Below are 22,450 nucleotides of genomic sequence, written 5' to 3'. Positions count from 1 at the left end.
CCCCCCCCTCCATCCCCGGCCTCAGCCACCCCCCAGGGTCCCGGCCCCGACCCCCCGGGTCCCACCTCGGTCCTCGAAACTGCGGACCACGTCTCCCTCCAGCAGCCCCGGGGCGCGGGTGATGCCGTTGGCGTCGGCCACCTTGTTGAAGAGATCCACCATGAACTGAGGCGGCTTCTTGCGGGGCAGGACGTCGGGGGGCAGCTCCTCGATGTCGAAAACCTCCCTCAGGCGCTGCATGGCCGCCGCCAGCACCTCGTCCCGCGGGCCGGGGAGGGCTAAGGGTAGCCCGGTAGCCACCGGCAAACTCAGGAGCCAGGCCAGGCCCAGCCACAGCCGGCGGGCCGCCATGGGCTGCCTCGGGGAGGCCGCCTCCGCTTCTCCGAGCCGGGGGGAAGCCCTTCCACGGCCCCGGCCCGCTGAGGGTGGCGAGGAGAGTGAGAGGGGCAGGGAGCCCAGCCCTGCTGGCCGCTTGCCCCCCCGGGGCGAGGGGGGGGCCTGGGGGGGGGGCCGCGCCTCGCCCGGGCCATTAAGGCCTCGTATAAAGGCTGCCCGGTCCCCGTCCCCCCCCTCCATCCCCGGCCTCAGCCACCCCCCAGGGTCCCGGCCCCGACCCCCCGGGTCCCACCTCGGTCCTCGAAACTGCGGACCACGTCTCCCTCCAGCAGCCCCGGGGCGCGGGTGATGCCGTTGGCGTCGGCCACCTTGTTGAAGAGATCCACCATGAACTGAGGCGGCTTCTTGCGGGGCAGGACGTCGGGGGGCAGCTCCTCGATGTCGAAAACCTCCCTCAGGCGCTGCATGGCCGCCGCCAGCACCTCGTCCCGCGGGCCGGGGAGGGCTAAGGGTAGCCCGGTAGCCACCGGCAAACTCAGGAGCCAGGCCAGGCCCAGCCACAGCCGGCGGGCCGCCATGGGAGGCCTCGGGGAGGCCGCCTCCGCTGCTACGAGCCGGGGGGAAGCCCTTCCACGGCCCCGGCCCGCTGAGGGTGGCGAGGAGAGTGAGAGGGGCAGGGAGCCCAGCCCTGCTGGCCGCTTGCCCCCCCGGGGCGAGGGGGGGGCCTGGGGGGGGGGCCGCGCCTCGCCCGGGCCATTAAGGCCTCGTATAAAGGCTCAATGGGGGCAGCGCTGCTGGCTCCTTAAACACCGGCCGGGGGACCTGGTGGTAGGGGGGGGAAACCCAGTCTCTGAAATAAAAGCACATTTATAAAAGAAAAAACTTACATATTTGTTATTTATTTTTTTTTAAAAGCTTTGATTTGGGCGCTGCTGAGCCCCTGGGCACCCACCGTCTCTAAGGGGGGGTTCAGGCTCAATCCAGGTCCCTGCTCTGTCAAGGCAGCCGGGATTCAAAGTTATTAGGTATGGGGGGAGAAGCATTCCCGTTCTGGAAAGCCATTTTAAGGTTTAAATTATTCCCAAACCAGCCCTCAGTAATTTACTCCACCCCCCCGCCTTTGGTTGATGAAGGGAGTTCCACTCCACTCCCAAAAAAAACCCCACACCAAACCAACCCAAGCATCCTACACACTCGTCCTTTTTAAGGCAGCTTGTTGAGGAGCAATCAAATGATTCCTGATCATCTGCTTGTGCCACACAGCCCCATGTCCCCTTTTTTTTCCAGGTGGGAAAGCAAAGGGAGGTGGGTTATGGGGCAGAAGGTGGGTTATGACGGGTTATGGGGCAGGTACAAGCATCCCCTGGCTCCTCTCTTAGGCACGCTGCAGTGGACAGGAGTATTTCCACCGAGCAAGCTTGTGGACCCACAGGGGAATGAGGTGGTGTCAAAGAAGATACAGCTCCACATGGTCCCAAATTAGCCATTTGGAGGCAAAAAAACTCTGCTTGTGCCACACAGTCCCGTGTCCCCTTTTTTTTCCAGGTGGGAAAGCAAAGGGAGGTGGGTTATGGGGCAGAAGGTGGGTTATGACGGGTTATGGGGCAGGTACAAGCATCCCCTGGCTCCTCTCTTAGGCACGCTGCAGTGGACAGGAGTATTTCCACCGAGCAAGCTTGTGAGCCCACAGGGGAATGAGGTGGTGTCAAAGAAGATACAGCTCCACATGGTCCCAAATTAGCCATTTGGAGGCAAAAAAACCCCAACAAAGAGGTTTCATGTGGCTTGTTCAAACAGCTCCGATCCAGGAGACACTCACCCTCTGCTGCTCTCAAGCTGAAGTTCTTCGGGCACTTGGCCTCCCGGCTCTTCAGCTCCAGGCTCCCTCTTTACTGTCACTTGTTCCAGCCTTCAGCTATTGCAGCCACGTGTTTGGAGAAAATAAAAATAAAATAAAAAGTGGTGAGTAGTTACAATTGCTATGGTTTTTTTCACCAGGAGACAAGCTTGCTGGGCCAGTTTGCCACACGAGGTGCAGAGGACTGATGGAGGGAAACGAGAAGCAGCGATGGGTTCATCAGACGGGTGTGAAGGGCACTGTGTGCTCCTGCACATCAGGCTCTCCCGGTGTCTTCTACGGGCTGTAGGTAGCTCAGCCACGGCTAACAGCAGGGCTGGATAAAGTGATATCCACTCAACCACCTGCCTGTGAGCACGGAAAGAGACCAGTAAGATGGGAGGAATCATCACTAGGCTGTTTTTGAGTCATCCTAAAAGCTTTGCTTCCACTCCACTGCTGCTTCACGTGCTTATCCTCACAAACCCTACCCTGCCCTTGGGCCTCTTCATTTACTCCTGGTATCCTCCCTAGGCATATACCTCCATTTCTGCTCCCATGGTGCTGCTTCCAGACATTAATGTCTGGAAACACGTAGCTAGGGTTCCCAAACAACCTTAACTCTGCCCTAGAGGCGAGGATTTATGAAAAAATCTTCTCTCTTTAATATAAGCTGGGACCACAAACAAAACGAAGTGCCTCCGTCGCAGGAGCGCGCCGGCAGGAATTCCAGTTAGCCAAGCGTAACCCGCCGAGTGCTGTGTTCTTTTATTTTCATATTTCTGAGGAGGCAAACAACATAATGAGAGCCTCACTCCCTCACTCTTTCGTAAGACGGCGTGACTCACCAGCTTATGTAAAGCCTTATGCAGGAGCTGGTCATAGCCCCACTGACGATACCGCGTGCGGGTTTGCAATTAGCGCAGTAAAAATAGGTTCTTCAGCCTCCACGTTGGGAGCAGCGCGGCTCTGGGAGCCCAGGAAGAGTTGGGAATCCTTAGGGAGCTGTGATAGAGAGTTAACGACTTCAAATTTTGGGTGGATTCTCTTAAGGAATTCAGCACTGGCAGTGCTTTTCCTTCTCCCTCTCTCAAAGGATGGGATAGAAAGCTTGGAGGGTTCCAAATCATCTGGCTTTCAGGTAGGGGTTATGGGTGAGAAGAGTGGGATTTACGGTGTGGGGTGTAACGTTGTCTTTGGTGACTCCATAATTACGATGTGTATTCTATTAATATACAAATATATTGAAAAAAGCCTGTTTGTCACACGGAGTCGTTAGTGGGCTGAGCAAAATGGACTTGGGAGCCTCCAGGGTGCATTTCAGAGCCCCAGCCCCACCGGTCAGAAGGAAGAGCTCAGCATGTCCTCACCCATCTCCCCACTAACTTCACCTGAGCACAAATAGCGAGGAAGAAGTGGACAGAGCAGTCTGGAAGCTGCCTGGCCCTTCGTACGCTCTCTGGGCAGGTTCTGTAGCTCCCAGTTTAGTCATTTGCAACAGATCTCTCATTTTTTTGGGAAAAAAAAATAGTTTTCTGCTCCCTGAACGCAACGCAGTTTTCACCTTGCGGTCAGGGAGCACCAGCACAAGGTATTTCACTCATTTCTCTTTGCAATGACAGGAGGGGCAGCAAAACCTGGGTCACCAGCAAAAAGTTAAGGGTTATTAAGAGCCTCAGCTGATGGAAGGTCCCACATGGGCCATCCCACGTGGAGGAGCAGGGGCCCTGACATCACCCCAGCGCCCAGAATAGCCATCCCTGGAGGGCTGGGGAGATGGAGGGAGCCACTGCCTCAGGAAGCAGACATTCAGCATTTAGCTTGGATGTTGGAATGGAGACATTCAGCATTTAGCTTGGATGTTGGAACTGGGAGGGGGAATTATAAATGGCCCTAAGTAGCCGAGAGCATTTTTACCACGTATCTAATATATAAATACCTCTCCCAGAGGAGATAAACTCCCCAGAGCAGCACATCCTGACTCCAAGGCATCTGCCCTACTCGAGCCCTTCAAAAACGGGACTCTCAGCAGTTTTGCAGGAGAGTTTTGTGCAAACTACAGTTGCTGAATGAACGAGCTCGACAGTAAGGTGCTGTGTTACCTCTTTTTTTTCCAACCAGGACTTCTTTGGTCATTTCCTGAAGCATTTCCAACGGACTTGAAGGATTTCTTGCCTTCCCTGGAAGACAGCATCTGTCAGATGGGGGGAGCAATGCAGCAGGCAGCACAGAACCACAGCCAGAGCCGCCCGGGGGTTTAAAGCAGGAGAATCCAGGTCTCCCTACTCCTAAAAGGCCAAACAGGAAAATTACTCCACGTTTTAAACCACCTCAGTGACTGTGCTGCCCTAAAAATAAAATAATTTTTATGCCGGAGAAAAGCGTTACCTTTTCCAAAGAACATTAATCAAGTTACTGTTTTCTCTCAGACTGTTTTGTCAAATTAATTGCTTAAATTACTGCTTCCTGGGGCAGCTTTCCCCGAAGGACACATCCTGTAACAGTAACTTCCACACTGCTTTTTCTACGTCTGTGATGCCTGCCTGGATATCCTGGATAGCTTTGTCACTGGTATATCAAGAATGATACATGGACTTCTTTTTTTTGATAGATCTCCAAGTGTAACATTTTAAAATCTACTGGAAAACCCCCTCCCTCCCCACCAACACTGTTCTGAGGATTCCCCTTCTCAGCTCCACACTGCTATTATTGTTTAATGAGCAGATTTAGTGGATCTGCTTGGTTTTAGCAAAGGCAAAACGTTCTCCCTTTTCCCTTACATACCAGCGATGGGGCATCACGAGCCCTGGCAGTATTCATTCATTACCAAACTGAGTTAATTGGTAGATGAGGGAAAAAAAAACACCCTGATTGTTACCAAACTGAGTTAATTGGTAGATGAGGGGAAAAAAAAGCCCTGATTAAATTGCAAACTAACATCAATATAAACCAAATGGACTTCAGACATCAATTTCACTGGGGAATCAGGACACAAGGGTCTCTGCTGAGGAACGGGAGACTTTACTCCTGATCACTCAGTAGCTCAAAGAAGGAAAATGCCCCAGGATTTTAGGAACAGCAAGAAAAATCCCATCAAGTCCTTTTTTGAAAGTCTTGTCCCTTCTGTTGTGGCTTCTTCTAAGGCAGAGAATGGCACTATTAGAAGACAGTCAAAATTAGTCAAGTTTAGCAACCTTGGAATCCAATGCAAAGTTGTCCTTGTGACTTGAGTACAACTGACTACAGGTGACCTATCACCTGAAGCCAAAACTTAAGAGATAAAAAAGCTCAATTCTTTACAGCTTTCCTCAGGAGGACAATGTCTATTAGCTGTAGCAGACTCCACTCCCCTCGTGGTGCAGCCCTTTGAGAAGAGGCTGAGCCACAGCATGAAGTTACACATTTAAAAAATACTGCCCATTTTTAATCACTATTTCTACCATTCAGCATCTCACTGATGTTTCTTGTGGGACAGGTTGTTACTGTAAGAAAAGTCAAATGTCTACAACCTGCAGCAGAATCCTAGGATTGCCTGGGGTGGAAGGGACCATTAAGATCATCGAGTCCAACCATCACCCCAACTCTGATAAAAACCATCACTAAACCATGTCACTAAGCACTATGTCAATTTGTCTTTTAAATCCCTTCATGAATAATTTAGGAAAGAGATTGTTCCCCCACCCCATTCTTCCCCCCCCAACCCCAAAGATTTCCAGAACAGACATTTGTTTTTGCTTTTTTAATAAGTCCATAAAAGCCAAGGGTTTATAAAAAGCACATGCAAGTCCATTTACATCAACAGATCAGTGCGACTAAACCATGTCACTAAGCACTATGTCAATTTGTCTTTTAAATCCCTTCATGAATAATTTAGGAAAGAGATTGTTCCCCCACCCCATTCTTCCCCCCCCAACCCCAAAGATTTCCAGACCAGACATTTGTTTTTGCGTTTTTAATAAGGCCATAAAAGCCAAGGGTTTATAAAAAGCACATGCAAGTCCATTTACATCAACAGATCAGTGCGAAGCTGCAAACCTTCCTGAGTACAGGAACTTTAGGACTGGGAGTAGTAAATAAAACAGGGCACCATGAGTGACAGCTACAGGGACAGCAGCAGCTTTGCCAAAAGCTGAATTCCTGGTTTGTTCCTGGGGCATGACACCCAAACCCAATTAAAATTCTCTATAGCTTGGAAGAGAACAGCAAATTGGTCTGTTTTTACTCTTTTAGTGATCCATTTTAAGTCACATCAACAGATCTGCAATTTTTGAAGAAGTGTTTTGTAATTGCAGCCTGGATTCTTGGCTTCATCTTTCTCCTGAAAGAGGGAATGTAAGTGAATATAAATGAAAATCAGAAAAAAACAGATGTTTTTTCCTGAAAAAGGTGCAAGAGCCCCACCTCCAAATGCCATGAGGGAAAGGGACAGGTTCTTGGACCTTCTGCCCTCTCCATCTCCAGCTGAAAAGCCAACGAAGCAGTGATGGAAAACAGTGAGGCACCACCACAAATCTCTACGGATCCCTCAGCATGGAGCAACACAAGAAGAAAAGGCATTGGAAGTATTGTAAAGACTTTCTTTACGAGAACAAAGTAGTGGTTTATACTCTTGCTTCACCCCTCATCTTTTCCACAGTTGCACTTTACTTGAGGTAAACAAGATACTTTCACACTGAAGAAAAAACTAAAAGTAGCTCAGCTTTCCCTCTGCTCAGTCGCTTGGGGACAGGAAGGATATTGGGTGTATTTAACTGCTCCTAGTTTGAAGCTGTACAGTAATTTAATGATGCTGCAAGAATGTGGTTTTCTTCCCAAAATCTATCCATTCTTTCCCCCCTCCTTAAGATTTCCACACAACAGAGCCAGTGTAGTACTCGAGTTTGCTACAAATAATCCAATCCTTCCTTGCCTTGGAAGGAAACGGGTACTGGAATTTGTCTGACTGTCAGGAAGACTGAGATTTTCCTGATCTGCAGACTGAGTATGACCCATAACTTCTGTATATTCTCATTACATCTCTGGCCAAAAGTGATTATATTTAGTGACATACAGTGAAACCATCCCCCCTCTTTGTCAAGGTATAAGCTTTTAAGTGCTAAGAGGGAACTGGAAAGTTTTTGACATAAATCACAGTGAGGCCCGTGAATGTTTAATGGGATTTCAATTATCAGCCCCCGACCTGTGACAAACACAACAGTTACTGTCACCTCGGTGCTAAGAAATACTGTACCAAGCAACTGCCACTGGTTTATGGGAGTGTAACGCAGCCATGACTACGGCTTTTCCATAAGATATCAAGTTTTCCATAATTATTAACTGCCAGTCACCTCAATACCCTGCCAGCCTTCCCATTTTAGTGATTAAACCTGTGGCAGTAGAATTATTTCCCAATAATGGAATTATTTCCTGTGTTGCCTGATGCTGGCACCACTAAAAGCACCAACATTAAACCAAACTTCTCCCTACTGATGGAAGTGCCGTACGGTGATTTTTATGCACTTTTTGGTACCAGTGAATCTCTCAGGCTGACAGCTATCATTTTCTTTTTTTCGATGGTACACCCTGTGCCCCACGACCATTCAAGTAAGATACAGGAAATCAAGGAAGAAGTTCTTGGAATTTCACAGAAATCAGATAAAAGTCTTACAACCCACGGCAACATCCATGGTTCTTATTGCAATAAACCGTCAGTTTGTGTATTCCTCACCCCATTTACACTAAGGTTTCTTTTAAAGAAAAGGTGCTGAGATTTCGTATCGTTTCATCCATGAGGTAGATGGCACTTTCATATAAATAGTGTCAAGCAGAAATTAAGTTAGCTCCGAGCCTGCAACAAGCGCCGCAGTCAATTATTAAATGCTGAATATGAAATAATTCCTCATTTTTAAAAGGTAAACGGTGAGTCTTTGAAAGGACAAAGACTGGGAAGTCACTGGAATTCTGGCTTTAGCCTCCAGACCCCCTCCCCTCTGGGGTTCCTGTGGAAGGTGCAGAGATTACGGAGGAGCTCCCTGAAGACACAGGACTGTTCCAGGGGCAGTTTGGACTCGAAGTGGTGCAGCAGCTCCTGAGTGCTGGCCTCACCATCCACCCGGGCCTGGAAGGCGATGAAGTTCCGCACGTCCACCAGCAGCTCATCATATTCTGTGGCAGGTGGGGCCTGGGCAGGTGCTTGGTGATGATTCTCATCTCCCTCCTCCTCCATCCGTTGGGGTAAAATGAGGTGGTTCCTCGCCCTCATCTTGGCCAATAAAGACGAAGAGTCCAGTGCGCTGGATGAGGATTCTCCAGATTTTCCATCAAAGTGCCCATTGGAAGGACACTTCTTTACGTTTTCTTTCTTTATTATATCTGCATCCTGCAAATAAACACAGAGACCATGGAGAAAGTTGGATTTTAAGATGCACAGAATCTGTTAAACAAAATCTGTCTGCTGTTTGGACTTAAAGCCACAAACGTGACCACCCAGAAGCTACTAATCTGAAATATACAACACACAGATAGTACGTTCAGGTCTCAACTTTAGAAATTAGAAAGCAAAAGAAAAGCATTGATGGTCTTGAGATGCACAACCAGATCACACCACAATTTGTGACTGCTCCACCTAATTAGATTTCATCATACCCCTCCACTCTGGTCTGGTGAGACCCCACCTGGAGCACTGTGTGCAGCTCTGGAGTCCTCAGCACAGGAAGGACATGGACCTGTTGGAATGGGTCCAGAGGAGGGCCATGAAAATGCTCAGAGGGCTGGAGCACCTCTGCTGTGAGGAGAGGCTGAGAGAGCTGGGGTTGTTCAGCCTGGAGAAGAGAAGGCTCCGGGGAGACCTTATAATGGCCTTCCAGTCCCTGAAGGGGCTACAGGAGAGATGGGGAGGGACTCTTCATCAGGGAGGGGAGTGATAGGACGAGGGGTAACAGTTCTAAACTGAAAAAGGAGAGATTTAGATTAGATACTAGATAGATACTACTATGCTGTGAGGGTGGTGAGACACTGGAAGAGGTTGCCCAGAGAAGCTGTGGCTGCCCCATCCCTGGAGGGGTTCAAGACCAGGTTGGAGGGGGCTTGGAGCAACCTGGTCTGGTGGGAGGTGTCCCTGCCCAGGGCAGGGGGTTGGAACTCAATGATCTTTAAGGTCCTTTCCAAACCAAACCATTCTGTGATTCTATGATGAAGATGCTGTACCAAAACATGGAAAATTGAATTCATGGGTGACTAAAAATTCTAGAATTCTAGCTAATCATATAACAAATGGGTATGAGACATATCTACAGTATAAATCAGATTTTTTTTTTTTTTGCAGAAATGAGAACATTTCATATCTATCAGCTAGAGAAACGTTAGCTGGTGTCTCTTACCTTGCACTTCTTGGCAGGTGATGCACAAGTGGAATGTGAAGAGAGCAGCATGGAGTTTCTCTTTCGACCAAACCGACTCCTAAAAACCCACAGAAGAATTAACTCCATAAAACATCCTGCTCAAAATAATTAGGACAACTTTTGCCAAAGACACTGACTGGGTTTGTGTTTTAGGGTTTCTCAAGAGCTCTCTGCTGAGCTCTCTCCTCTACTGGGCAACAATAAGGCTTTCTTTGTACTTCAGAAGGGACTTCTCAGGCTTGTAATATGCCCCCATGTTTTTATGAAATATAAAACATGAAACCACTTTGATACGTGTTACTGCAAATACCGAGTGCAAAAAAAAAAAAGCTAAATCCATAGTATCCTAAGGAATTCTACTTTTGGGAAAACGGTGCAAGAACTGGACTTACTTGATTCCTGATGGTGCCCCTGAGAGGCCGCTGAGGCCTGTCCAGGTTGGCACCCCAGAAGCAGCTCCTAAACATCGCTGTCGAGAGACTTTTAAGGCTCTTAGGGCGTCCTGGGCCACCCTGCTGGCTTCTGCTTCCACCAGCACGTGGTCCGCACTGGAGGCTTCCATGATGACATCGTGCTTCATAACACTGTGCACCCCTACAGACCAGAGAGAGGAGAAAATCTGTTAATTTACATGGTTCTCTGTAAGATTAAATATTCAACGTTTAAGCAAATGCCATAATCACATTTTTCCTTTTCCAGGTTGATTACATTCAGCGCTTCAGCACAGTCATTTCGAAGAAGAGAACCCCCTTCTATCAGTTAAGCAATCAATTGGACAGCAAACCACTTCTGGTGTGCTGATGAGGTCATTATTCACAACAGACTCGGCAATTATGTGGGTAAATCCATCATTTCTATTGTTCTGGCCAGGACAGACAGAAGTGAAACCCTCGTGTAAACAAAGGTGGGTTACATCCTTATTTCCAGAAGAAACAGTGTGTTACTTCTATATCCAGAAGCCTTTCTGGAAGGCTGCAGGTCTATCTGAAGTGTTTATGCCAAGCTAATTAGCACATTCATAACTGGAGCATTTCAACAATGACTGTTTTAATGTTTTACTACAATAACAGAATAAACAAACCAGGTTTTTGTTGTAGGTCTAACCCTCAGAGTAACAGAACTGCTCCTTCCCTCACCTGCGTAAGTTTTATACATCTGTTTAAATAGCCTAATACTTTTGAGCAGCCAAATAAAGTTACCTGATTTTTTGAAAAGTTTCTCCAAGACGTAGTCATCATTTTTCTTTGCATCTTCCTCCTTCTCTTCACTGTTCTTTCTGTAGCACTTCTGTTTCACGAGATGGGGAATGCGCTCTCCTTCAAATTTGGCGTCTTTGTGCTGTTTCTTCTTCAGCTTCTCCTTGTGGCTCTGGTGGGACGGCACATCCACCCTGTGCTTTGTTTTTGAGGTGCATTTGGAATGATTATTATCTAATTGCCCATCTTCTGTTTTAGCAACCTGCGTTTCCCAAGAGGCAGCTGCACCACAGGGGAGGCTAAAATCTCCCTTCATATTGGAGTTTGCCGCCCCACGGGCCTCATCAGCCACCGCGGTGTTCTCTGAATTAGCAGCAGCTCCTGCATTATCTTTTGCATAGCTATTTTGGTCAAAATTTTCCAGATTTCCTTTGCTTTCCTCCCTTGTCTCTATTGCTTTAGAAGAATGTGTGTCGTGGGTGGCTGAGCAGGAACTGGATGATCTTCTGTACTTGGGTGACCTGCCTTCCATAACATGGGGATTGCCTTTAGAAGTGTCATCATCTGGTGGCTTCTCAAGTTTCCGTTTAAGTTGGGGTTTGGGGACTTGAACATCTGAACCGGTACCTGAGGGATGAATCAAATTAGTACCCATTTATCAAACTTCAAACATTTTTTTTTTTTCTTTTAAACAAATAAGGAAAAATAAGTGTACCTGCAAAAATGGCACTTGTTTCTGTGCCCTGAGACACGTCCGGGCTGCTGAGAGTAAAAAGTTCATAAAGGTCATTGGATTTGAAAAAGCGCCTCTGCTTGGGGTCCTTCAGCACTCTGTTCGTCAAAAACTGTTTGAAGATTTGTCTGAAAAAGAAAAAATAAATACTTTATGCATGAAATAACGTCTAGCTACGTTTAAGTACTGAATTCGGTGCTTAAACAGCAAACTATGTAAGCACAAACGTTACCCCACAGAACAATTAAGCAGTGGGAAGAGGACGTTAAGTTTCCAAAAGACAATCTTGAGTTTGTAACTTTCAAACAACCAACTAAACCGTTAAACATGGGGATTTATTGTTTTGTGACAACCCCATAACACAACAGGTAACCGCTGTCCTCAGACGTCCCACCAGGCATCCCTTAACCACGCAATAAACCACAGCTAGAACTTCTCTTCTCTGTTAAAACTGAAAAGCTTGTGTATATTATAATAAAACTATCAGAAAGCTCCTTGAAAGAAAAACAGGAGCTCGTTAAAATGACACCATTTCACTGGTTTGATCAGTTGGAGGAACCAAAGGCAGCAGATTTGTTCAGTCTGACAGCGATGCCTGGATACAAGCACTGAGGAGGAAAATCGGTTTGTGGTGGAGAGGAAGGGAAAAAAAATAATAAAGAACCCTCCTACAGACCTCTCCAGAGGTCCCTTTCAACCCCACATTCTGTGATTCTGCAAGGATGATCACACATTTGCAGGAAGGAAAACACAGACAAAGAGAAAAGATAATTTGCTTAAAGTTCCAAGTCCATCGCGCTGTTCTGGAAATGAAAGAGATTTCTGCTGGTTGTCCTGACCCTCAGAGCCCACTTCCTTCATGTGGTCAAACAGAATGATGCCAGAGGGACATAAAGCACCCACTGGTGGTTGGTTTATGTCCACGTGGTGAAACGTTAAAAAAGATACCCATTAAGTGCTGGTATTTCATTATTTAGAGCTTTTCATTCATCTGTATTTCCAAAGAGGATATTCCAGCTTTAAAGAGTAACTCCTGGACAGAGGATTCCCACCTACATTCCTCTGGAATTCACCTGAGTGAAGCTGACTCCTGAGAAAGCTCAATGGGAAAGCGAAACAAATAGATTCCATTAATTTGGAAATACAGGCAATTTAAGGCTTTTAGCTATGTTTTTGGAATAAACTGACTCCTGAGAAAGCTCAATGGGAAAGTGAAACAAATATATTCCCTTAATTTTAGGCACTTTAAGGCTTTTAGCTACATTTTTGGAATGAGTAACGTGAAAATGACTGGTGGTTCTTGGGGCTGATTTTTTTTCTGCAAACCCAATTTGATTTTATTCCCAAATCATCCAATGGAATTCAATGGAATCACTGACTGACCTGTGGTAGATCTTCTCCTCGATGGTACCCGCAGTGAGGAGCCTGTACACCGTCACCTGCTTCTTCTGGCCAATCCTCCAGGCACGTTCCCGAGCCTGCAACACAAAGGTTTGGTTACCAGACATTGTATTTTTGACAGACAGCTCTTTATTCTGCTTCTTTCAAACCTGGTTTGGATATTTAACAAATACTTCAAGAAGTCAGGTAGCCTGTGGTGTTTCTCCAGCACTAGAACAAGGAACTCAGGAGGAGGAAAACAATTTAGAAGGTGTAAAAAGATAGGTCTCCAATTGTACCAAGAAATGCATGCAAGAAAATCTCAAAAAAAAAATAATCAATGATGTTAAAATTATAAATTGCTTATCCTAGATAAGAATTCTATAGACTTATTCCAAAAGGGATCTATTTCCCAGTCCAGCTTTAATATATACATTTCCTTCCAACTTTTCCTCTTTTTCTTAGCTGAAAGCTTTGATCTCAAACCAACTGCTAAACCAGACCTCTCCGGGTGACACTACACACTCGCAGATCTCACAGCTACGTGGGATTTCCATTAAAAACAGCTTTTTTCCTCTCAAAGGTGTAAGCCCCGTGTACTGTTAAGGGATCTGAGAAAGCAGAGTCTCATCACACCATCAGACAAAGAACAACTTCTTTAAGGAATTGACTTAAGAGCAGCTTCAAGGGCAGAGCTACGTATCGTTATTCAGTGACAAAGCCAATTTAAGCAACATTTGTTCTTTTCTTACCCTGCTTGGCCACCACGAGCAGTTGTGCCTGTTCCAGAGCTTGCAGAGCTGTACTCTCCCTTCAGAAACACCTTGGTTTTTTTAATTTTAAAAAACCAGGCCATTTTAGCTGTTTGGCTAAACTCTAAATGGATAATATGAATTGACAATATTGAAGAGCGGTGAGGTGTGACGGCGGAGAGGGGATGTGGTGGGAACCACTGAAATTGGCTTTGCCACAAGAACGTGGAACTGGACCCAAAGCAGCCATCGCTGGGAAGAGCAACACACCCATTTGAGGTTATTGGAGGAGATAAATGTCATTCCCATCTGCAGTTTTATTTGAATTTAGCCTGTGTATGGATCGCAACGAACCCAACTCACCTGTGTGTCTGTACTGGGATTCCAGTCGGGATCATAGATAATAACCCGGTCAGCACCAGTCAAGTTCACTCCAAGGCCACCCACACGAGTGGTCAGAAGAAAAATAAATATGGATTTGTCCTGTAACACACAAGAGAATTTACTAAAGCAAGAATTACCAAAATACAAGATAATAAAAGAATCCAGGAAACAAAAAAATTATCACAAGTATTTGCAAAGGGAGCCAAGAGAAGGAATATATTTCTTTGGTTGCCTAATATCTCTTTTGACAAATAAAAGCAGTTGGGTCTAAATTTAATTTACTAATTTTAATTTACTAAATTTAAATTTACAATTTAATTGTCCAAGAATTTATTTTTCCCCTTTTCAACTGTGGAAAATTTAAATTTACAATTTAATTGTCCAAGAGAATTTATTTTCCCCCTTTTCAACTGTGGATTTTTTTCTTAGCAGAAAACCCAACTTATGTGTGAAAAACGTGATGACTTTTTTCCCCCCCTTCTCACCAAGGAAGTGATTTCATTTGACCAAACTCCCCAGTTTTGTGCCTCAAACCTGAAGTATATTTAAAAATCAGACCAAAAAGAATGCAAAAACTCAACCACACTAATGGTTGAGGCATCAGGGGGTGGGATGCAACATCTCACCTCGTTATATCTCGTTATAAGGGGCTGTCTGGAAGCTATGGTCGTGGTGCCATCCATCCGGAGGTAGGAATAGTTTCTGTCTCTCACAAAAACTTCAAGTATCTGCAGCATCTGTTGTGATGGAAAAAAGAAAATAATCTAATGAAATCCAGCTGTGAAGGCTGAGCAACTGTCTCAAAGTCATCAAAATTTCCTGATCCTAACACTGCAGCATCAATCCAACAGGTAAGAGGATGACCAAGAACTTGTGAATCTTGAATGAGCAGAAAATGTAATTCTTGGGGAAAAAAAAAAAAAAAAGTAGTGCATTCAGCAGTCAAATAACAAGGGGAATGTTTGTTTATGGGAAAAAAAAAAAAAAAAAAGTAGTTATTTGACTGCTGAATGCACAAGGGGAATGTTTGTGCAAAAGAAAATAATCTAATGAAATCCAGCTGTGAAGGCTGAGCAACTGTCTCAAAGTCATCAAAATTTCTGATCCTAACACTGCAGTGCAAATCGAACAGGCAAGAGGATGACCAAGAACTTGTGAATCTTAAGTGAGCAGAAAATGTAATTCTTGGGGAAAAAAAAAAAAAAAAGAAGTGCATTCAGCAGTCAAATAACAAGGGGAATGTTTGTTTCTGGTTTGGGAAGTCCAGAGCCACAGTCTCAAGAAAATTAAGCAGGTAAATGGTGCAGCACACTAAGGCAATCCTCGGAAACAAGACAAAATTATGAATAGACAGGGAAAATAAATAAAAGTCACCGTGTTGCTGGCCCAAAGCACAAAATCCTGAGGATTAGGGACAATAAATACATCACCACCGCTTCAGCCTGGTATTATATGGGTACAACCTATACAAGCTTTGACCCAGGATGTTGAACTGGGGCAACGCTGCCACAGTGCTGTGTCACTCCAGTAAAGCTTACGGAGCTCAGGAACTGGTCTCCAGTTATTCCAAAATAATTTTGGTTGGTTTTTGTTTTTTTTTCAATAAAATGCTGATTTTCTGAGAAAGACACTACAAAAGGTGGTTCTAATTACAAATCTCGTTGGGACACAGAGGTGCATTTTTCCAGTTTTAGTAATAAAAACAATCAGCTCATCTTACCTGTCTCGATTGAGTAAAAAACAACACTCGGTGACCTTGCTTGTGCCATATTTTCAGCAAGGATTCCACCACTATCATTTTTCCAGAACGTTTCCAGTATCCAAACTGATCCACTTCCTCCACTTCAGCATCTGGGACCCCCTTCAGAATCCTGGGGCCACCAGAGAAGAGGTCTGGGTGGTTGCAAATCTTTCTCAAAGCTACGAGTCCTGAGAAAATCTAAAGAATACAGGAGAAAAATATTTTATTGACAAATATTTGTTACCTCTATGGGTTGTGGTTGAGAAAAATAAACAGCAATGGATCAATCCAGTCATCATCAAGAAGTTTGTTTTCAGTAGTGGTTTGCTCTTTGGTCATGGATTCATGGAAAATTTTAGGAAAAAATGAGTGCAAGAGAAGGTCAATGAAACTTTAGGTTCTTGGGAGCCTATTCTGGTGACAATATTAAGATAATTCTGCAACCATTTCCATATTAGCAAAAGCAATCCCAAGCTGTAACTCCCAGGCAAATTTTTCCTACTCAAAAAGGGAAAATTCCACCAAGTTTGTTACTTGAAATTATTGTGTCCTTCCTTCCAACCCCCACCACATTGGCAGGTGACTTCAGACAGAGCTTGAGGACAGCAAGGATACCCAACAGAATGCAGAGTGACAAAGAACGGGTGAATAAACACATTGGAACCAACATATGAAGCTGAAAATTACTACTTTTGATGCCATGTTAGAAGGGTTCTGTTCAGTTATTCATTCAATAATACAAGGGTTATTTATTCTTCTGATATAATGCGGGCTCATAAAAATGAACTAGCTTGAAACAGCAAATCCCTCAATCTCCTATCACTGCAAGTTGGACGAGCCTGCTCATAATTTATGGTTTGTTTGTACACTGGGGTTTGGTTTGTTTTTTTTTTCTGTCATCCCAAAACATCTAATAAAAGCACTGACATTTACTGCTCAAAATTTTCAGAGCTCCAGCAACTATAATTGCTCATTCCGTGACAGAGAAATTTCTGCAGATGGCCTTGTACAAGCCACCTCTTGGAGATCAAGCTTTTCCTTCCCTTTTGCCATTGGTTAAAAGGACACACAACAGAACTGAAATCCCTGTATTTGCTTCCCTTTCTGCTCAGGTCAGTCCCTGGCTTTACATATCAAAACCATACCTGTCATTAACCTTAATTAATGCCAACCTGCATGTCTCCGTTGAGTATCTGGTAAACTTCTTTAGAGTTGATGAAATCTTGATAGACTTGACGCTGCTCATCTGTCAAACGGCAAAAGAGGACCTACCAAAACAAACAAACCCCATAAACCCAACCTGTAAACTTCAAATGCAGTAAATTTTCAAGTTCTATGATGTGCTACAATGAAGCTTCACAGATATCAGACAATGTATAGAAACCAATAGAAATAAAAAAAATTAGACTTTTTAGAGAATGAACATAATTAAGATGGGTTTCATGGGTTATTTCTGTCCCCTTTTCCCAGTTGTTACATTTTCCCCTCAAATTGCTTTAGTTTTCAAAGTGTTGCCATTTTCTAGTTTTAATGAGGCAACTGTGCAAGGTTTGCATTCTCTCAAAATTATGTTTACAGGAATGCTTTCCATAGTGTTTGTGTTAAGTCCCTCACAGCTTGCAAATTCTTGGCACCTCATGGGAAAACTAGGTTAGCGCACGTAATCTGTCCTTAGCCTTTGAGTGTGAGTCTATAATGATTTTTCACATGGTCTCATGGGCTAAAACACAACAAAATTGCTTCCTCGCATCCCGCAAGGCACCCAACATGATGCCTCAAGTCAAACCCATGTAGAGCCCTATGATTGATAAGAACAAAAATCTGATTTGTTCGATGGGTTTATGATTGTATTTTTTAGAGTAAATAGCCCAGACTCTTTAAAGCATATAGAAATTCCAAATGTGATTAAAAAAAGACCATCAGGCTGCAGAGCAGAAATTGAGTAGGGCCTTCTCATTTATTAAGTACCTGTCTTACAAAGACCACCATCTCTGCTTCTCTTTTAAAGAGGGAGGAGATGGGAAGGGAAAGAGCGAGCAGAGGACAAGAAAGCCTGAAGCACTGAAACCTGAGTGGCAGAAGAATCTAATAATTACTACAAGTGAGTATTTGTAGGAATTTGAATTGTGACCTATAAGGACAGCATTAAAAAAAAATAATATATATATATCACACACACGCACACATCCTTTATTTCTCAGATGAGAGTGTACTTGTGCAGACCCTGCAAAACTGCAACCATTTAATATTCACAAAACAGGTGAAAATAATCTGCAACTTGAAAGCTCTATTTCTTATCCTCAGTTAAAACAGCATTTAATCTACTCTTAGCAGAAATTATTTCCAAATGTCCATGAAAGACTATTTTTTGGGGAGGAAAAGGGCTCGGATCTAATAGCAAAGATAAACAAACCTGTTCGTTTTTATCTGGGAGAGAAAGGCTCATTTTGACATCAGCCTTCATTCTTCGCAGCAAGTAGGGGTTTATGGTGTCCCGCAACACACAGGCACATTTGTAAGCAGTTTTTACCTGAAAAAGGAAGTAAAAGCAAAAATTCTATTTTGGTTCTTGGTACTGGTTTTATCAGTATGCAAATTTTTGTATTTAGTAAGAGGAATGTCCTTGTAAAGTTAGATGCTTTATGATTTATGTGAATCTATAGTTACTTATTCGCCACAAGATGAATTGCAATAAAATTCAGGTTAGTAACAATAATATTGAATAAATAAGTCTTCTCAGATACCACCAATTTACCTTTCCTAATTTAGCATAATTTAAGCAAGAACAGAAATGAGAGATTTCTTTTAGAAAACAACCTATGTAGTAAATAAAAGCTCGCACAAAACCAAAAGCCTCACGAAAAACTGCTAATACATACACCAAAGATCAAAAAAGAGCCCTGCAGCAATGGTGGTTACAAGACAATAAGTGAAGATTAGTGCCCACTTGAGACTTTAAAAAAAAATAAAAAAGAAGAAAAAAAAATCGGTACAAGAAAATCCCCAGGATCACAGAAAGGAAAGGTCACTCTGGCCTTAAATGGAGCATATGGTTCTATAATGGGTAATGGATGTGTGAGATGGGTATTAACTGTACGTAATGGCTAAAAATACCTTCATTTCTCTTAAAGCAAAACAAAGAATATAATAAATTATTGATATGTAAAAGAAAAACCAAATTGGCTGCCCAATTTAGTAAATTACTAAGCTTTAGACGAGGGAAGCACTTAAGACTCAAAAAGAAACTAAAACTTTAGAGTATGTGCAAAACATTACAGATAATATTTAAAAGGAAACAAATTTATTAGCACTTAAATGAGACTTAGTCTGCAGATTATTTTGCAGACAATTTATCTATCAGCTAATTTGAAAAACGAAAGAAGCCATAAATACTGAGAAAGACAACCACAAAGATTAATAGACTTAAATAATATTCAAAATAGTTTTTGCTTTAAAAATTAAGTAGTTTATCTACTTTCAGACTTCCAATACCTATTTTAGCTTTTTTAAATGAAAAGAGATTTCAGTTTGGATTTAAGAATCCCTCTATTGCGCCATTTGCCAAAGCTTGACATCAAACAGGAAAGTTCTATTTAAGTACATCAAAATATGAGACCAGTCACCTCCCGCCCCAACTTGCTTATCTGTAGTTTGTATCAAATAACACTTCTAATGATTTAACTTTATTTGTGTATAAATTATAATCCTGTACAGATGAAACGATCTCACAGTTCTTTACCTGCAGCAGTAAAACACACATGCAAATCTCTTTTGGGGTAGTGACTAGAACATACAGCGTGAAGTACATTCAAAAGTCAGTTTTGAAACAAGAGAAGAGATTTTGGATGCCTTTACCTGCACAGGAGAGGCATTGGAATATCCTCCCATGGTTATTGGAACAGAGAATTGCTCCATGAACACGGGCAGGGTCCCCAGTTTCCCTGGGAACACAAAGTCGAAGAGGGACCAGAGCTCCTTGAGGTTGTTCTGCATGGGGGACCCCGACAGGATGATCCGATGGGGCGTGCGGAACTATTCATTAAAAAAACCCACAAAAAACCATCAAAAAGGAAGTTATTCTCATGGTTCACAGTGTAACCTGCCTCCTGCCTCAAGAGGACATTCAATTTCACCATCGATGAGTTCTCATTTTAAAATATTTGGCCCTATATTCCAGAAATAAACAGCTTTTTGCATAAATTGGCCATAAGCTGTTAGCAGAAAATGAACACCAGGAATCTCATTTTTATCCCTAGCAGCAAATTACTACACAATTTAACATTGCAGATTTTTTTCTCTACCATATTTCTGTAAATTTATTGATGTAAATTCATTAAAAATGTTAAGTAAATTAAATAGTCCAGTATAGACCGTTGTGACTGACACTTTTACTCTTTATTAATGGTCAAACAAAGTACATTCAAAAGTCAGTTTTGAAAGAAGAGAAGAGATTTTGGATGCCTTTACCTGCACAGGAGAGGCATTGGAATATCCTCCCATGGTTATTGGAACAGAGAATTGCTCCATGAACACGGGCAGGGTCCCCAGTTTCCCTGGGAACACAAAGTCGAAGAGGGACCAGAGCTCCTTGAGGTTGTTCTGCATGGGGGACCCCGACAGGATGATCCGATGGGGCGTGCGGAACTATTCATTAAAAAAACCCACAAAAAACCATCAAAAAGGAAGTTATTCTCATGGTTCACAGTGTAACCTGCCTCCTGGCTCAAGTGGACATTCAATTTCATCATTGATGAGTTCTCATTTTAAAATATTTGGCCCTATATTCCAGAAATAAACAGCTTTTTGCATAAATTGGCCATAAGCTGTTAGCAGAAAATGAACACCAGGAATCTCATTTTTATCCCTAGCAGCAAATTACTACACAATTTAACATTGCAGATTTTTTTCTCTACCATATTTCTGTAAATTTATTGATGTAAAGTCATTAAAAATGATAATTAAATTAAATAGTCCAGTATAGACCGTTGTGACTGACACTTTTACTCTTTATTAATGGTCAAACGTGTATTTTTATCACGAATAAATACCGACTATAACATGTGGAACTCATGGTGTAGGGGAGGACTTTGTAGAGTAGGGGAGATGGTTGGACTCGATGATCCCAAGGGTCTCTTCCAACCTAGACCATTCTATGATTCTAACTTCCAAACAATGCTTAAATTTTTTCCTCTATTTTTGCTGAAGTACCTGCTTGCAGGCAAGCGTGACGGCGGCGTTTGGGTTTCGGATTTTGTGCCCCTCATCCAGGATGACATAGTGCCAGTCGTAGCGGTGGATGACGTCCTGCATCAGGCGGATGTAGGAATAGGAGGTAATTAAAATGCCGTGGCACGAAGCGATGTCACGGATTAGTTTCGCCTGGAAGCAAAAAGGGGCATTTTGTCAGGAAAAGCGAGACAGGAAACCCAGAGCCACTGAACTACAGGTTCGCTGCGTGAGGCACAGACACAAAGTCTTGAAAAAGCAAATAATTAATTTATTTTGTAAAGAAAATAAAGAAAATAAGTATAGGCGAGACTTTGATTCTATGATTCTTAGCTTATCTGTGAGAAAATGAAGCACCGTGGTACAACACATCAGAATGTGATCTTGGTTTGATTTTTTTTTTTAATTTTTAGGCAACGTCTGAAAAACAAACATTATATTTGATTTAAAAAGTGGCTTCTTCAGGTTCTCCTCTCTTCACCTCACAAACCCAGCTTTGTCTACTGCATGAGGGAGCTAAAACATCAGAGGAAAATTAAACAAGTGAAAAACCGAAAAACCAACACAACAATCTACTTGGTTAATCCCTAAATCCTTCTCCAACCTTTCTCATTAATAGGATTAATATATTTGTTATTAATCTTCAATTTTTGTGCCTCTCTTCTAAGTCATATCCTTTCTCTAAGTTTTTACTGGCCTTTATAACTGTAAATTACGAAAGGTAGGGACAGTCTATGTCACCTTCCACAGCATTCCCAGAATCCAAGACCCATCTTTCTTGCATTTACCCTCCACATACAAATCTAGACGACTGAAAGAGAAGCTGAGGGGCTGAGAGGTGATTCTGGATGAAACCAGCACATCCAGAAAAAGAGGAGCAGAACCACCACAGAATTTGCTAAAGAAAAAGCCCTTATTGCTAGAAGTGCCTTTAAGACAAAAAAAATTAAACCCAATAAAACCAAAAGGGAAAAATCCATCTCAAAGACCAGATGGTGTTAAAAATCAATAATCTCTTATTGTTGAATTTCTTGCTTAGACTTAGTCCCACATTCAAAAAGCCATTCTGCATTTAACTTAAGAATTTCTACTTTCCCATTATCACCCCCTGATAAAACCCGACACTTTATTGAATGTTGACATCACGATTCTCAAGAGAACCCGCAATCTTTAGAACAATTTGGGTTAGGGACAGAGGAGGATTTTTAGGACATCCAAAGCTTAATTCCACCTGATACATCCCCTTCGGTCTGCAACCATGTCAGCAAGGGCCTCTCCTGGAATATCGTAGCCATCTCCACCCAAACACTTAAGACAAATCATCTCGGGCGACTTCAAATTAAAAGCTTGTAAAATATGTAACCTCTCCTAGTTTTTGCAATTAATAGGGTATGTCTGCAATTAGCCCGACTTACAGAATACTGCACTGTTGTCATTAAAAGATGTTTTGTGAAAGTGCTGCTGTTATTATGGAGGCTCAAGAGAC

The 22,450-nt window shown here is 43.3% G+C and overlaps 1 protein-coding gene across 1 annotated transcript in view; it reads right to left on the bottom strand.

The window, feature by feature from the left end:
- Positions 1-6,140: 6,140 nt before the first annotated feature.
- The window catches only part of LOC106896123 (DNA excision repair protein ERCC-6-like), a 45,748-nt gene continuing 29,438 nt past the window's right edge, over positions 6,141-22,450 (bottom strand). Inside the window, exons 11-23 of the mRNA XM_014955852.1 lie at positions 20,947-21,117; positions 20,206-20,382; positions 18,152-18,268; positions 16,911-17,006; positions 15,718-15,936; positions 14,624-14,734; positions 13,977-14,096; positions 12,865-12,959; positions 11,464-11,609; positions 10,752-11,375; positions 9,945-10,146; positions 9,532-9,610; positions 6,141-8,531 (exon numbers count right to left, since the gene is read on the bottom strand). Coding sequence (XP_014811338.1) covers positions 8,103-8,531; positions 9,532-9,610; positions 9,945-10,146; positions 10,752-11,375; positions 11,464-11,609; positions 12,865-12,959; positions 13,977-14,096; positions 14,624-14,734; positions 15,718-15,936; positions 16,911-17,006; positions 18,152-18,268; positions 20,206-20,382; positions 20,947-21,117 — 2,586 coding nt within the window. The 3' untranslated portion in view covers positions 6,141-8,102. The remainder of the gene's footprint in view (positions 8,532-9,531; positions 9,611-9,944; positions 10,147-10,751; positions 11,376-11,463; positions 11,610-12,864; positions 12,960-13,976; positions 14,097-14,623; positions 14,735-15,717; positions 15,937-16,910; positions 17,007-18,151; positions 18,269-20,205; positions 20,383-20,946; positions 21,118-22,450) is intronic.

Source organism: Calidris pugnax, unplaced genomic scaffold, assembly GCF_001431845.1.
Source record: "Calidris pugnax isolate Ruff unplaced genomic scaffold, ASM143184v1 scaffold287, whole genome shotgun sequence".
Taxonomy (NCBI): Eukaryota; Metazoa; Chordata; class Aves; order Charadriiformes; family Scolopacidae; genus Calidris; species Calidris pugnax.
Note: the sequence above shows the minus strand (reverse complement) of the source record. Positions and strands in the feature narration are given on the sequence as shown.